The sequence below is a fragment of the Pseudorasbora parva genome, chromosome 17 (genome assembly GCF_024679245.1).
Source record: "Pseudorasbora parva isolate DD20220531a chromosome 17, ASM2467924v1, whole genome shotgun sequence".
Taxonomy (NCBI): Eukaryota; Metazoa; Chordata; class Actinopteri; order Cypriniformes; family Gobionidae; genus Pseudorasbora; species Pseudorasbora parva.
This window is the reverse complement of record NC_090188.1, coordinates 43788164-43806393: the sequence shown is the minus strand read 5'-3', so window position 1 is coordinate 43806393 and position 18230 is coordinate 43788164. Positions and strand designations below refer to the sequence as shown.

Below are 18230 nucleotides of genomic sequence, written 5' to 3'. Positions count from 1 at the left end.
TCACGAGCCGATTGCTATTGTGTTTGCTGAATAATTGCACTTGTGTGAGTTACTGAAATGAGCCAATCAGAGCAGAGCTCTACATTAATATTCATGACCCTTCCAAATAAGGCAAAAACAGAGCATTTAATTATAGGGACAATTACTAAGGTTGTAAATGGACCTGTAAAACCTTATCAGGAGATTTCTTTTACCTTAAATAAGCAACATACCCTCTATGTAGATATCATAGAACAATTTTAAATATATTTTCAACTCATTCTAGGGCACCTTTAATATGATTTCTCAATGAATATGATCAATGAATGCACTAACATTGGCCTGATACTGCTCCAGGATCACATGACCAGGGAATTCGGGCTCCGGCACGGCTGCAAACTTCTTGATGATGTCCTCGAGGGCCTGAAGGCCGGCCATGCGGAGCTGATGACTGTGGTCTGTCGCAGCCATGAAGGCCATACGAACCAGATCACACAAGTGCAGCACAAGGAAGTCACCTGTGGAGGACACAACACACACATTTCCTAAATCACTAGTAGAACCAAATCCTTATCGACAAAGTTCAACCAAAAATACAAAAGGCTGCGATATACTTCAAAAGTATATTCATTTCAAACTTAATCAGGCCAAAGCAAAATTCGTTTCAGGAGTTTGAAACTGCTTATGATCTTTCTAGGAAAGACTAGTAAACACCTCTAAACTCCCATTGGTCAGTTTGGTGATGATGTAATAGGTGGGCGGGGCTTCTTTAAGGTGTCAGTCTTCATTTGAATGAATCGACTCAATGACTCGCTAATTGAGACGGCCAGCGTTTAAACGAATCTACTCAATGACTTGCTAATTAAGATGTTCAGGGTTTGAACGAATCGACTCAATGACTCGCTAATTAAGACGGTCAGTGTTTGAACGAATCGACTCAATGACTCACTCATTAAGAAGGTCAGTGTTTAAACGAATTGAAACAATGAATCACTCATTAAGATGGTCAGCGTTTGAATGAATCGACTCAATGACTCACTCATTAAGACGGTCAGTGTTTGAACAAATCGACTTATTGATTCGCTCATTAAGATGGTCAGCGTTTGAACAAATCGACTCAGTGACTCACATATTAAGACGGCCAGTGTTTGAACAAATCGACTCAATGACTCACTCATTAAGACAGTCAGCGTTTGAACGAATCGACTCAATTACTCACTCATTAAGACGGTCAGCGTTTGAACAAATCGACTCAATGACTCACTCATTAAGACGGTCAGTGTTTGAATGAATCGACTCAATGACTCACTCATTAAGATGGTCAGTGTTTGAACGTATCAACTTCCTTCTTCAAGGTGTAAATCTTCATTTGTTCTGTTCAGTCGGTCGAGGTCAGACGTGAGTAAACACATGAACTCACTGAGAACCGCTTTACAGCAGAAACTGGAACTGTGATTGACACTGTTGTTCATGTTTAATACGGTAAAGCTGCTGCTTTAAAGCCATCTACTGTATAAAGTGTGTATAAAGAAACGTGACTGGAGATCTGAATAAGCAAAGAATGAAAAATAACTTAGTCGTGAGTATATCGAACCATAATGCGTTTACCTTCAGGGTTGTTGGTCTTGGCGCTGCGAGCTGCTGCCAGGTCGAAGTGGGCCTTGTCTGCATTCTCACACAGATGAATGATCCGGCACAGGCAGTCTGCAGCAAACACTCGCGTGACCCATCGCGGAGCCACGGACGGTTTCGACTTATCATCCTGACCCAGTGACGTGAACATAATGTCATCGTCCATCTCATCCTTCTTCTCGGAGTCATCTTCCTCTTCCTTCCTTCTGCTGTGAGACGCAACCGTCCCACCGACCTCTGCAACAGAGACAATATGAGGAGGACACTATCACACACACACACACACACACACACACACACACACACACACACACACACACCCTAAACCCCATTACAGGAAACGCTTTGCATGTTTACTTTCTCAATAAAACTCATCCTGTGTGATTTATACGATTTTTTTCTCATGGGGACTAAAAAATGTCCCCACAAGGACAAGGATTTTGGATATTCCATTCCAAATTGAACTCTGGATAAAAGCATCCTTATGGAAACTGGAAGCCTGCCCATATCTCAGACATTTTCTGGTTATTCGAACCCTGCAGAATCTTAGAGGAATGCAATATCTGCAAGCAGACCCTCTCTTTGATTCAGGACAGAAGCTCATAAACTCAGCCAGTGTGTGGATGTTACCTGTAGTCGCTGCCAGCACATCTTTGCAGAGTTTGAGCCAGTGAGGAAGTTTCCCCACCGCCAAAGACGAGAGCATGTGGCCCAATGTGTCGTGGATGTCCGAGCACAACTTCCTGTCCGTCTCACGGTCCAGCATCCCAAACAGAACCCCTTCCAGCCCCGTCTCTGTGATGTTGAGATCTGAAAGAGCAACGGCACCGTGATATTATCCATCGGACAGCACTGACACTATACTGGATGTAGGACTGCACAATTAATCGAATTTCGACACTACGATTATGGACGCTACGATTACGGACGCTACGATTACGGACGCTACGATTACGGAGGATACGATTACGGACGCTACGATTATGGACGCTACGATTACGGACGCTACGATTACGGACGCTGCGATTACGGACGCTGCGATTACGGACGTTACGATTACGGACGCTACGATTACGGACGCTACGATTACGGACGCTACGATTACGGACGCTACGATTATGGACGCTACGATTATTGACGCTACGATTATGGACGCGACGATTATGGACGCTATGATTATGGACGCTACGATTATAGACGCTACGATTATGGACACTACGATTATTGGACAATACGATTACGGACGATACGATTATTGGACAATACGATTACGGACGCTACGATTACGGACGCTACGATTACGGACGCTACGATTACGGACGCTGCGATTATGGACGCTACGATTACGGACGCTACGATTACGGACGCTACGATTACGGACGCTACGATTATGGACGCTACGATTATGGACGCGACTATTATGGACGCTACGATTATGGACGCTACGATTATAGACGCTACGATGCCACTCAATGACTGATCTTTGAGTGGCACCATAATTATTGACGCTACGATTATGGACGCGACGATTATGGACGCGACGATTATGGACGCTACGATTATAGACGCTACGATTATGGACGCTACGATTATTGGACGATACGATTACGTACGATACGATTATTGGACAATACGATTACGGACGCTACGATTACGGACGCTACGATTACGGACGCTACGATTACGGACGCTACGATTACGGACGCTACGTTTACGGACGAAACGATTACGGACGATACGATTACGGACGCTACGATTACGGACGCTACGATTACGGACGCTACGATTACGGACGCTACGATTACGGACGCTACGATTACGGACGCTACGATTACGGACGCTACAATTACGGACGCTACGATTACGGACGCTACGATTACGGACGATACGATTACGGATGATACGATTACGGACGCTACGATTATGGATAGTGAGTAGACCTATACATGCAGAATAAATTTTTTAGATGAGCTAAAGATTTACAGTTTATGAATATAGCCATTCTGACGAGCTTTCCTGCGATTAGAGCTGAGACGGATTGCATTGATCATCTGAAGCGCTCTTGCTGCTGGAATAACACTCCTCAAAGTCAAAGCACAAACATCATTTAAATCGCCAGACCAAATTTGGTTTTAGTAGTATGATTATTTAAAGCATTTTAGATGGTTTATTCTTATATATATATATATATAGTGCATTAATAGTGGGAGAGGAGGGACATAGCGACCGGGAGAGATGCTGCCTGCATTGAATGCAGGAGTAATGCGTGAAGGAAAAAAAAATGTTTTCGGAGTTTCAGTGACATTACTACATTAAACCACTATATATAATATTGAATATAATGTATAATGATGCAATGGGGGAATATTTGTGGTTTCTGATAATAATACAATAATAATAGTAATATTTTAATAATAATCATAAAAAAAGAAAGTAAAAAAAAAAACTCTTTTTGTCTTAAAATATCAATAAGTTAATCGATAAGTTAAGTATCGTGATTTATATCGAATTGTGACAACAACAAAAAAAGTTACGCCCCTAGTATAAATCTATTCAAAACATCATTCAATGTACATTGTTATAATCGCATTTAATAATCACAATTTCAATATCAAGGGAATAATCGACAACTATGATTTTTGTCATAATCGTGCAGCCCTAACTGGATGGGAACAAAACTTGAACTGAACAATGACACGATTGTCTTCAGAAGTTTAGTTTTAAATGTTAACGTTTGCATCAATGATCTTGCTTATTTATGAAGCTGGTCTGTATTGTATAATAACGTTTTAACCAGACGCGATACGATAAGTACGAGACATGACAAAATTACACACAAAAAAACATCACAGAAAAACAAACCATTTCTAAACTAGAATCCCCTGTTGCTCGTTGTGATGTTAAATCAGGGGTTTTCAAACTTTATGATGCCAAGGACCCCCAATTATGATGAACCTTTATGAGGGACCCCCTTCCTAAAATCTCTCTCTATATTTTTTATGAAAAAAACCAAACGGTAAGTCACAGTAAGTGTGACATTATAAATACAACGTATTGTTTCCAAACTTAAACCGGCTATATTTAATGTTGGATGTATAAACCTGAAGAACATTTTCAAATAAAAATGATTTGTATAAAATCTTTCACAATAAATGCATGTAAACAAGCTTTGATACTGCGTTAGGAATCCTGCCTTACAGCCACAGTGAGTGAGATAAAGCGAGAAAAAGGGCAAGAAAGGAGAAACACTTTAAAAAAAAAAAAAAAAAAAAAAATGTATTCCCTGAAATTTTCTGGGGACCCCATAGAACCTTCTGGAGGACCCCTGGGGGTCCGCAGACCCCAGTTGGAAACCCCTGTGTTAAATGATGGATGGACAGATATTATGGCCGGTTACGTACTGAAGCTGGAGTTGTCTTTGGCGTCCCCGGCCCTCCTGGCGAGACTCATGGCGTATTCGCAGACCTCGGAGGCCTCTCGCTGAGCCAGCTGCCGGAGACAGGCCACAGCGGCGCGCCGTAACAACAGGTGAGAGCTACACAGGTGCACCTGCACACAAACACACACCACTCACTGCAAAAAATGCTTTTCTTACTTAGTATTTTTGTCTTATTTCTAGTCAAAATATCTAAAAATTCTTACATTAAGAAACATTTAATAGACAAGTACAAATTATTGTCTTGTTTTGGGAAAAAATAACTCAAAATGAAGAGAGTTTTTGCTTAAAATAAGATAAATAATCTGCCAATGGAGTAAGAAAAATAATCTTGTTTTCTGTTTGTAAGATTATTTTTCTAACCCCATTGGCAGATTATTTATCTTATTTTAAGCAAAAACTCTCTTCATTTTGAGTTATTTTTTCCCAAAACAAGACAATTACTTTTGCTTGTCTATTAAATACTTCATGTTTTAAGAATTTTTAGATGTTTGGACTAGAAACACGACAAAAATACTGAGTAAGAAAAGTGTTGTTTGCGTGTGTGTGTACACTGCAAAAAATGCTCTTCTTGTTTCCAGTCCAAATATCTAAATATTCTTAAATCAAGATCCATTTACTAGATAAGTCGGTAAGGCTTTATTTTAGGGTTCAGTTATTAAATTTTAACTAGCTGCTTATAATCATGCATATTACTAGGATATTGGCTTTATTAGTTTATATTGGGTTTATTAGCACTTCTAAAGCTCATATTAATGCCTTATTCTGCATGAGCTTATTCTACATCCCTTAATCCGACCAAATACCTAAACTTAAATGCTACAAAAACTACCTTACTAACTATTAACAAGCAGTAAATCTGAGTTTATTGAGGCAAAAGTCATTGTTAAAAGTGAATATGTGTTCCCTATACTAAAGTGTAACTGATTAATCAAATGACATAAGATATTTTTGCTTGTTTTCTGGGGAAAAATATCAAAATTAATTTTTTTCTTAAAGCAAGTAAAATGATCTGCCAATGGGGTAAGAAAAATAATCTTATTTCTGTTTGGGACAGAAACAAGAAAAGATTTTAATCACAAACAAGATTGGCACCCCATTGGCAGATCATTTTGCCTGTTTTAAGCAAAAACTCATTTTGATTTTATTTTCAACAAAACAAGAAAAAAAATGTCGGTAATACTTTAGTATAGGGAACACATTTACTTTTAACAATGACTTTTGCCTCAATAAACTCCAGATTTACTGCTTATTAATAGTTAGTAAGGGAGTTTTTGTAGCATTTAAGTTTAGGTATTGGGTCGGATTAAGGGATGCAGAATAAGGCATTAATATGTGCTTTAGAAGTGCTCATAAACAGACAATATCCTAGTAATATGCATGATAATGAGCAATTAGTTAATAACTGAACCTTAAAATAAAGAGTTACCAAAATATCTTATGTCATTTTCCTTATCTAGTAAATGCATCTTGATATAAGAAGGGTTAGATATTTAGACTAGAAACAAGACAAAATTACTAAATAAGAAGAGCATTTTTGCAGTGTAAATGAATTTTGACTCAGGCTTACGCAGAGGCAGGGCACCAGGCTGGACAGGTTGACGTGTCGCGGTGCGAACATATGCAGTTGCTGCAGACAGGAAATGGCCGCCGCCTGCACCAGAGAGTCGGAGTGATCCTGCATGATGGCACAGCCCACCAGACACGACGAGCGGATCGTCGACACGCTGCCGCTGTTACCTGAGAAATAAACCAGAGAGAGAAACAATAAAGATATTCTTCTCAGCGCTCCCAGACCTACAGATGCAAATATGATTCACTTGCTGGACAATATGTTCAATAAAATGTTTTAAGGTGCTGTACTGTTTCTTCTAAAATTATACCGTCAATCAGAGCTGGACAGTAACTCAGCACATTTCCTTGAGTACTGTACTGAAGTTCACTTTTTGAGTATCTGTACTGTACTGGAGTATTATTTTTTCTGTAAACTTCTGACTTTAACTTCACTCCATCTGAAAGACAAATATCGTCCTCTTTACTCCACTACATTTCTATCAAGGTCCTCGAAGTGGAAAGTCGTTTCTGTCGCAGCTTTGAAAGTCAGTGATGATTTTTTTCTTCTTTAAAAGGTGTTTGGGTTTTTGCAGAAAGCCTTTCAGGAATCACTCTTGTAGAGTCTCGTGAAGTTCAATGATTTCACAGCATTTATTAAACACTGATTTATAGTTTAGAGCAAAATGGAAGAAGACGGATGTCCAAATGCTCATTTAGTGGAGGATTCACATAAACAAAGTTGATTCTGTCTTCAGTGAAGGTGAACAGTGTGAGAATATCAGATGTGTATCAGTGTATTGGATCTGTGTATTCGGCCTTAAAGTGACAGCAGCTTTATAAAGAGCTTTGTAACTTTTCTACAAGTATTTAAATGAGTTTAAGTTAGTCGTATGCTAGTATGTCAGATGGAGCGTCACTGACTGGCTTAAACCATGATGGCATAATGTGCATTTATACAACAATTACAAAATAATGGGGCGACATAAACAAGGAAATTTACTTTTGATACTTAAGTACTTTTGAAAACAAATAGTTCTGTACTTTTACTCAAGTAAAAATCTGTTTTTACAACTTTCACTTGTAACGGAGTAATATTTGACCAGCAGTACTTTTACTCAAGTAATGAAGTTGTATACTTTGTCCACAACTACCATCCATTGTTGATATTTTTAATTTTCTCTGAGAAGAAGGAAGCAAAATCACAGCATTTGCTGTCTGAGAGCATTTCACTAGGAATGTGACTCGGGGGGTTTGTTAGTCTCTCGACAGTAGCAAAAAGAGTGCGCGTGTTGTTTATGTTTCTGTTTATAATTTTTGAGAAGAAGGTCTGTCTAGCTTTGCCTAGTTCCACATTGAAAGCATGAAGGCTGTCTTTATAGATGTTATAATGGACTACAAGTTTTGTCTTCCGCCACTTTCGTTCAGATGTTCTGCATTGTCTTTTCATTATTTGCACTGCTGTTGAGTTTCTCCACGGTGCCTTTTGTTTGCCACTCTTTTTCCTGGCTTTCAGAGGAGCAATATCATCAATTACACTCTTTTCTTTTGAGTTAAAAGAGTCAAGGAGAAAATCAGCAGATTTTTGCTATATAAATAAATAAACTTGCCTTGCCATTTGTGAATTATCTTCAAGCTGATTTAAAGGCAATCTATTCTGCCCCTGTTTACAAGATGTAATATAAATCTCAGTGTCCTCCAGAATATGTCTGTGAAGTTTCAGCTCAAAATACCCTACAGATAATTTGAATGGCCGTTTTGGAGTGGAAATAAATATATATATTTTTAGCACGTATGTATCTTTAAATGCAAATGAGCTGCTGCTCCACCCCCTACCTGTACAGCTCGTGCCTCAGATACTCAAAAACTAAAGCATCTGTGTGGTTTTGATGATTATCTCTATCAAGCTCACATGACACAGCAGTTCATCATCATCATGAGAGTTTTTGATCTGATGCGTTTTAAAGCCATATCAGTGTAAACTTCTGATATATGGTTAACTGAGCGCACACACACCTGAAGCATGCACACAGAAAGCTGTGTGTCAGACGGAGTGTCTTATTGCGATTAAACTGTCAAACACACTAACAGTCAATCAATGCAAACATATTTCAAACATATTTTTACCCCCAAGCGAAGAGTGAAATAACTTTTCTGTGAGTATATTATCGGGGAAACACTGATGTTATATTTCAAGTATGATGCTGTAATTGTGGATACCCTGTAGTTCCGGGCCGACTGTGGTGATTAACGCTCCGAGACACCAGAAATATATATATATATATATTTTTTGTTGCATGTATCTTTAAATGCAAATGAGCTATCCAGAGAAGGGCGGAGCCTGTACAGCTTGTACCTCAGATACTCTGCCAAACACAAACATCTGTGTGGCTTTGATGATCATCTCTTTAATGCTCACATGACATTCCAGCTCTTCATCATCATGAGAGTTTATGATCTGAATGCTTTTTCAAGCCATATCAGTCTTAACTTCTGAAATATGGTTTACTGAGCGCGCACACACGAAACACACACACACAAAGCACACGCACAGAAAGCTGTGTCAGACAGAGCATCCCATGAGTATCAATCAAATTTCTCTTTCATGTCTTATTGCGCTTAAAGGAACTGTGTTTAAGAAATGTATTTCAATGATTCATAAAATGGCCCTGATATGTCTTAGACATTAATAAATCATGTTAATTTCAAACACTTCTATCACTGCCAACAGTAGTCCGGCAGGATATTGTCATTATAAAGTTGTTGTTGCGGCTCAACTGATGTTGATGATGTCATGTTGTGTTTTGGCCTGAAGCTCCGCCCTCCACCTATCGACCAATCATGGAGTCAGTAGTGTTTGGGGTTGCCAGATCTGCTCTAGTTACCACAGCTGCAGATCTACAAACGTTCTGCTGATCCTGCAGCCAATCTGGCAACCTCGAGCCAGGGGGAGGGGGAGGGGGAGGGGGAGGGGGAGACACCGCTCTACAGTCATTTGAAAGGGATTGCAGGACCAGTTCTGGCCACAATCTTACACACACTTCCTTTAAACTGTCAAACACGCTAGTGTAAACATATTTCAAACATATTTTTACCCCTAAGCGAAGAGCGAAAGATAACTTTGCCATGAGTATATTATCGGGGAATCTTTGATCTGTCATGTTTCAGGTATGAGTGCTGTAATTGTGTATACCCTGCAGCTCCGGGCCGACTGTGGTGATGAGCGCTCCGAGACAGCGGCCCAGACACTGATGCACCTCTGTGTGTGAGGGAGGGACGGTCAGCAGCAGAGTCAGCACCAGAGACAGCGTGGGCTCCACATAGCCGCGGTACATGGGGCCGCTGGAGTCCACGATCAGAGCCAGAGAGTGCAGAGCCCAGGTCTGAAATCACCAGAGCAACTCATCACAGCCAAATAGCATTTTTGTCTTGTTTCTATTACAAACAAGTACAAGTATCTAACAATTCTTAAATCAAGAATAATTTACTAGATCCGTAAAATGACAAGATATTTTTTTCTTGTTTTCTGGGGATTTTTTTCTTCTTAAAACAAGCTCAATTATCTGCCAATGGGGTGAGAAAAATAATCTTATTTCTGTTTGGCACGTCATCCTCAATAAACCCGTCTCCAGCACGGAAATATTCATACACTTGTGTAATCAACGCGCCATCCTAAATAACCTGTTTCATGCGTGATACCGACAACTTTCAAATATTCTGATCTAATATGATTTATGACCTGTAAACTGGCCAGAATAATAATCCTCCACTGTGTGTTAATAGGCCAGAGGAGAACTGAGTCTGGTTTCTCCAAGGTTTATTATGAGCCAAATTATTCAACAAAATATACAAATAAAATAATTAAATTAGGTCTTATTTAATTCTATAAACTATAATACTGATCTGCCAGCATTGTCTCTCTATGATAAATTAAAATAAGCTGATAACATCACTGTTTACTCCAGAACGACTGTACAGCCAAATCTAATTCTGCTGCAGTATTGTCCTGTTTAACACTGAAGCTGCTTTGACACAATCGTGATTGTAAAAGCGTGAAATAAATAAAGTTGATTGATTGGTGACGGAAACAAGAAACAAGATTTCAATCAGAAACAAAATTATTTTTTCTCACTCCATTGGCAGATAATTTTGCCTGTTTTAAGCAAAAACTCATTTTGAACAAAACAAGAAAAAATCTCTTATGCCATTTTACTGATCTAGTAAATGCATCTAGATTTAAGAATTGTTAGATATTTAGACTGAAAACAAATATTTAGACTTTTTTGCAGTGTGTCTGCAGCGCTCACCTGGACCTCATGACACGTCGCATCTTGCGCTAAGGCTAGCAGGATGCTAACGCTAGTCTTGAGGTGCTGGCCCGACCCAATGCCGCCCACATATCGATGCAGGCAGCCTAAAGCCAGAGAGTGACCGGTCCTGGACACCACGTCACGCGCCGACTTCAGCCTGAGCAGAAGAGACAACACAGAATCAGACCAGCATTAGGAAACAGCAAGAAACTTACAGAACAGCAGAAATATTAGGGCTGGGCAAAACAAATATTGATTTCTCGATTTTAATCGATTCTTAAATCCCAAGAATCGATTAGTCATCCTGTTTAATAGGATGCAGTTGTGGGAGGGGTCTATGCTAACAGGGCCGAATCCGTCTGCAGTTGTGGGAGGGGTCTATGCTAACAGGGCGGAGTCCATCTGCAGTTGTGGGCGGGTCTATGCTAATACGGCAGAGTCCATCTGCAGTTGTGGGCGGGTCTATGGTAATACGGCGGAGTCCATCTGCAGTTGTGGGCGGGTCTATGCTAATAAGGCGGAGTCCATCTGCAGTTGTGGGCGGGTCTATGCTAATACGGCGGAGTCCATCTGCAGTTGTGGGCGGGTCTATGCTAATAAGGCGGAGTCCATCTGCAGTTGTGGGCGGGTCTATGCTAATACGGCGGAGTCCATCTGCAGTCGTGGGCGGGTCTATGCTAATAAGGCGGAGTCCATCTGCAGTCGTGGGCGGGTCTGTGCTAATACGGCGGAGTCCGTCTGCAGTCGTGGGCGGGTCTGTGCTAATACGGCGGATTCCATCTGCAGTCGTGGGCGGGTCTGTGCTAATACGGCGGAGTCCATCTGCAGTCATGGGCGGGTCTGTGCTAATACGGCGGAGTCCATCTGCAGTCATGGGCGGGTCTGTGCTAATACGGCGGAGTCCATCTGCAGTCATGGGCGGGTCTGTGCTAATACGGCGGAGTCCATCTGCAGTCGTGGGCGGGTCTGTGCTAATACGGCGGAGTCCGTCTGCAGTCGTGGGCGGGTCTGTGCTAATAGGGCGGAGTCCGTCTACAGTCGTGGGCGGGTCTGTGCTAATACGGCGGAGTCCATCTGCAGTCATGGGCGGGTCTGTGCTAATACGGCGGAGTCCGTCTGCAGTCGTGGGCGGGTCTGTGCTAATAGGGCGGAGTCCATCTGCAGTCGTGGGCGGGTCTGTGCTAATACGGCGGAGTCCATCTGCAGTCATGGGCGGGTCTGTGCTAATACGGCGAAGTCCATCTGCAGTCGTGGGCGGGTCTGTGCTAATACGGCGGAGTCCGTCTGCAGTCGTGGGCGGGTCTGTGCTAATACGGCGGAGTCCGTCTGCAGTCGTGGGCGGGTCTGTGCTAATACGGCGGATTCCATCTGCAGTCGTGGGCGGGTCTGTGCTAATACGGCGGAGTCCATCTGCAGTCATGGGCGGGTCTGTGCTAATACGGCGGAGTCCATCTGCAGTCATGGGCGGGTCTGTGCTAATAGGGCAGAGTAATTTTTGCATAGTAGGTGCCCTTTAAGACTTCTTGAAATGATGATTAAAACTTATTATACCGATCACAGAGTATCTCACACATACGTTATATTTAAGATATTTAAGACTTATGAGCTTAAATTTGATAAAACTGAATGTAAGGACCCTATCAATTTGATTTGGACCAGCAACTGAAGAAACTTAAGTTCTTGTATTCAGCGGCCGTATAGCCATCGCTGTTTGGCGTACTTGTCAAAGCTGTGCTGTGCCATCCTGGCGATGAAGGAAGCTTCTCCAACGACTTGAGCCATGCGTCCCAGAGCCTCGCCGGCCGCGCAGCGCAGGATTGGGTTAGGGTTATCCAGCGCGCCCATCACCAGCGCTAGGGCCGATTTACGCACCTCTTCCGGACCCAGACTGCTCTTGTTCTCGGCCAGACCCTGTGCAAACACAGACCAGTCCCATTAATAGTATTCTTAAACAACTCTATTATAGGTTTATGAACTGCACAACTCTTCTGAAACCTTGAGAGCGCTCAGCACGGCAGTGAATATGTTTAACTGGACGGCCTGTTGACGGACTCCTTTAGCTTGTTTAATGCATTCGGCAAAGTGATCCAGCATTTGCAACCTGAAATAGACAACAGGACATGAAATAAATCACAACCAATGCTCTTAAATTAGAGGAACTGCTACCATCTCTTGCGCCCAGGTCATCTTTCATGTGAGCAACAAATTCACAGTCAAGCTGAACAGAATCAGAAAGAAGGTCAAAATGTCACAACACCGTTTACTGCCACGGCTTATAAGGACAAAAATGAAGAAATATAGCGCTATTACTTCTGTTAACCCATGATAATATTATTTTTCTACTACGATTATGACACTCACATGGATCAAGTGTTTTTTTTTAAAGATTTGACAGATAAAAATGAATCTATAATTGTACTCGGAGTTGACATATTGTGTGAGCAAACTGAATGAAAGCACCTGTGTTTGAAGGAGACGTGAGGAAAGACGACTCCAAACAGAGCAACGGATGCGTCGATGACGGACACGCCCAGAGGAAGCGGCCCCGGCACGGCCTCGCCCGCAGGCACACGCAGGTATATGGAGGAGGGGTCGTGCTCCAGGGCACCGCTGCCCGAGGCACTGTTGGGCTGCAGCTGTTACACACACAGCAGGAAAACACATCGAATACAGTGGGGAAAAACTGATTTAATCAGCCACCAATTGTGCTAAGATAAGAGACTATAAGAGACGCCTGTAATTTTCATCATAGGTACACTGTAGGGGTCGCACCGACTAATCGACTAGTCAACTTTAATGCTGTCATGACGCTTTAAGCTTGAAGGCGACTAGTCGCTGGCCTATAGAGGGCGCAACAGGATAAGCAATTTCCTGTCATGCAAGCTCTGTTTTGAAAAGTTAAAATGACAATAAATGCATAATCCGAGAGCTCTCCACAAAACATGTTGGATTATACTGTTAGGGGTTAACAGTTTATGACCCAGGACCAGTAGTGAAGAAATGAAGACCAAGAGTCAGGAGTGTAATTAATTAAAAGGAAAATTTACTTAAGAATAGTTTGCCGTTTCAAAAGCCAAAGCCAGCTTCAAGTCACACAAGGAGTTCGTAAGCCGCGCTCCCGCTCTCACCGTTTGGTTGCCTCGCCCTATCATACATACAACTGTAAAAACAGTTATACTCTTTTCAAGGTCTTGTCCACGTCATTACTGCAATGTGGATGATTCTGATTGGCTCAGAGACAATGCACAGTCATGGTAAATTTCCACTCGAGTCTGTTAATCTGATGCACGTTTCCATAGACGTGTCACTTTTTGACGTTTTCACCCCGGAATTAAGCTTGAGGTCGACTAGTCGCTGGCCTATAGAGGGCGCAACAGGATAAGCAATTTCCTGACATGCAGGCTCTGCTTTCAATGGTTAAAAATGACAAATAAATGCATACTCCAAGAGCTCTCCACAAGACATGTTTGATTACCGTCTGGATGCTCAAAACTGATCAGGAGAATGCAGGCTTATTTTACACGCAAGTTAGTCATCGCGCTAAACTAATGCGTGCTGCATTGCAGCACACACAGCATAGCCGATCGCACACCTCACACACAGCCATTCAGTAGCGCAGAAATGTATAGCGCAACACTGTTCTGTGATTTATCAATAAAATAGCTTAGAAACTGAGAAGTTCTAGCATATATTTCTTGACAACTAAAACTCACAGCTTCAAGATCTCACCCCGTTACGGTAAAATGATCACAAGAACGGTGAGCAAAAATCCCTGAACCACACGGGGGTACGTAGTGAATGTGATTTTCTGGATGTTTTATTTTCTCATTCTGTCCCCCATTGTTGAAGTGTACCTATGAATAGTTGAAGTGTACCTATGATGAACATTAACAGGCCTCTATCATCTTTTTAAGTGGGAGAACTTGCACAATTGGTAGCTGACTATACTTATTTGGCCGACTGTATGCTAAAGGAATACTGCGAATGACACTCTGCGATCGGATGCTCACCTGATCCTCAATGGACTTATGATCCGTTTCCTGAAGCCACGAGCCCATCAGCACACTGTCGTCATAATGGCACAGCGAGCGCAGCAGAGAGGTGGTGGTGTTGGCGGAGTTATCCGTCAGTGTGAACTCGGCCACCAGCTCCCTCAGCAGAGCGTTAAAACTGCCTTCGTATGTCTTGGGCGGCAGCAGAGCCAGAATGTCGTAGAGCCGCAGTCGCACCATAGCAGCGCTGGCCTTCAGATGAGCTCCATGAACCTTGATCACCGCAGGAACACTACACAACAAAGCAACACTTAAAGGGCTAGTTCACCCAAAAATTAAAATTATCCCATGATTTACTCTCCCTCAAGTCATCCTAGGTGTGATTGACTTACTTTTATGATGGACAGATGCACTTTTATGATGATAGATGCACTTTTATGATGGACAGATGCACTATTATGATGATAGATGCACTATTATGATGATAGATGCACTATTATGATGATAGATGCACTATTATGATGGATAGATGCACTTTTATGATGGATAGATGCACTTTTATGATGATAGATGCACTTTTATGATGGATAGATGCACTTTTATGATGATAGATGCACTTTTATGATGGATAGATGTACTTTTATGATGGATAGATGCACTTTTATGATGGATAGATGCACTTTTATGATGGACAGATGCACTTTTATGATGGACAGATGCACTTTTATGATGGATAGATGCACTTTTATGATGGACAGATGCACTATTATGATGATAGATGCACTATTATGATGATAGATGCACTATTATGATGGATAGATGCACTTTTATGATGGATAGATGCACTTTTATGATGATAGATGCACTTTTATGATGGATAGATGCACTTTTATGATGGATAGATACACTATTATGATGGATAGATGCACTTTTATGATGGACAGATGCACTATTATGATGATAGATGCACTTTTATGATGGATAGATGCACTATTATGATGATAGATGCACTTTTATGATGGATAGATGCACTTTTATGATGATAGATGCACTTTTATGATGGATAGATGCACTATTATGATGGATAGATGCACTTTTATGATGATAGATGCACTATTATGATGGACAGATGCACTTTTATGATGATAGATGCACTTTTATGATGGATAGATGCACTTTTATGATGGATAGATGCACTTTTATGATGGACAGATGCACTTTTATGATGGATAGATGCACTTTTATGATGGACAGATGCACTATTATGATGATAGATGCACTATTATGATGATAGATGCACTATTATGATGGATAGATGCACTTTTATGATGGATAGATGCACTTTTATGATGATAGATGCACTTTTATGATGGATAGATGCACTTTTATGATGGATAGATACACTATTATGATGGATAGATGCACTTTTATGATGGACAGACGCACTATTATGATGATAGATGCACTTTTATGATGGATAGATGCACTATTATGATGATAGATGCACTTTTATGATGGATAGATGCACTTTTATGATGATAGATGCACTTTTATGATGGATAGATGCACTATTATGATGGATAGATGCACTTTTATGATGATAGATGCACTATTATGATGGACAGATGCACTTTTATGATGATAGATGCACTTTTATGATGGATAGATGCACTTTTATGATGGATAGATGCACTTTTATGATGGATAGATGCTCTTTTATGATGGATAGATGCACTTTGATGATGGATAGATGCACTTTTATGATGGATAGATGCACTATTATGATGGATAGATGCACTTTTATGATGGATAGATCCACTTTTCTTATGGATAGATAAACTTTTATGATGGATAGATGCACTTTTATGATGGACAGATGCACTATTATGATGATAGATGCACTTTTATGATGGATAGATGCACTTTTATGATGGACAGATGCACTATTATGATGATAGATGCACTTTTATGATGGATAGATGCACTTTTATGATGATAGATGCACTTTTATGATGGACAGATGCACTTTTATGAGGGACAGATGCACTTTTATGATGGACAGATGCACTTTTATGATGGATAGATGCACTTTTATGATGATAGATGCACTTTTATGATGGACAGATGCACTATTATGATGATAGATGCACTTTTATGATGGACAGATGCACTTTTATGATGATAGATGCACTTTTATAATGGATAGATGCACTATTATGATGGACAGATGCACTTTTATGATGGATAGATGCACTTTTATGATGATAGATGCACTTTTATGATGATAGATGCACTTTTATGATGGATAGATGCACTATTATGATGGACAGATGCACTTTTATGATGGATGGATGCACTATTATGATGGATAGATGCACTTTTATGATGGATAGATGCACTATTATGATGGATAGATGCACTTTTATAATGGATAGATGCACTATTATGATGGATAGATGCACTATTATGATGAATGGATGCACTATTATGATGAATGGATGCACTTTTATAATGGATAGATGCACTATCATGATGAATGGATGCACTATTATAATGGATAGATGCACTATTATGATGAATGGATGCACTTTTATAATGGATAGATGCACTATTATGATGGATAGATGCACTATTATGATGATAGATGCACTATTATGATGAATGGATGCACTTTTATAATGGATAATATAAAAGTGCATAATAACTCTGCTGCACTGTGCTTCACTGAAACCTGGCTGAGTGAAGCCATTCCGGACAACGGACTACATCTGCCGGGCTTCCAGCTGTTCAGAGCGGATCGCATCACGGAACTTACAGGGAAAACGAGAGGTGGTGGATTGTGTTTCTACATTAACGAAAGTTGGTGTTCAGATGTAACAACGCTGAAGAAGATGTGCTCTCCTAACTTAGAGGCGCTTTTCATAAACTGTAAACCTTTTTACTCGCCACGAGAGTTTTCCTCGTTCGTTCTCGTGAATGTTTACATTCCTCCAGACGCGTGTGTGAACGCGGCACTGCAGCAGCTGGCTGAACAAATAGCTGAAACAGAACAAAGCTACCCAGACTCTCTTTTAATCATTCTTGGAGATTTTAACAAAGCAAATCTCTCCCGTGAACTGCCAAAATACAGACAGCACGTTACATGTCCCACCAGAGACAGTAATATACTGGACCACTGTTATACAACAATAAAAGATGCATATCACTCTGTCCAACGGGCAGCTTTGGGGTTGTCTGATCACTGTGTGGTTCATCTTATACCGACCTACAGGCAGAAACTGAAATCAGCTAAACCTGTAATAAGGACTGTAAAAAGATGGACTAATGAAG

The 18230-nt window shown here is 40.9% G+C and overlaps 1 protein-coding gene across 1 annotated transcript in view; it reads right to left on the bottom strand.

The window, feature by feature from the left end:
* Window positions 1–18230, bottom strand: part of heatr5b (HEAT repeat containing 5B) — a 65084-nt gene that overhangs the window by 19008 nt on the left and 27846 nt on the right. The window contains exons 13-23 of the mRNA XM_067422269.1: window positions 14919–15192; window positions 13369–13544; window positions 12904–13009; window positions 12629–12819; window positions 10906–11065; window positions 9792–9981; window positions 6618–6787; window positions 5013–5160; window positions 2242–2421; window positions 1588–1848; window positions 316–497 (exon numbers count right to left, since the gene is read on the bottom strand). Coding sequence (XP_067278370.1) covers window positions 316–497; window positions 1588–1848; window positions 2242–2421; window positions 5013–5160; window positions 6618–6787; window positions 9792–9981; window positions 10906–11065; window positions 12629–12819; window positions 12904–13009; window positions 13369–13544; window positions 14919–15192 — 2038 coding nt within the window. The remainder of the gene's footprint in view (window positions 1–315; window positions 498–1587; window positions 1849–2241; window positions 2422–5012; window positions 5161–6617; window positions 6788–9791; window positions 9982–10905; window positions 11066–12628; window positions 12820–12903; window positions 13010–13368; window positions 13545–14918; window positions 15193–18230) is intronic.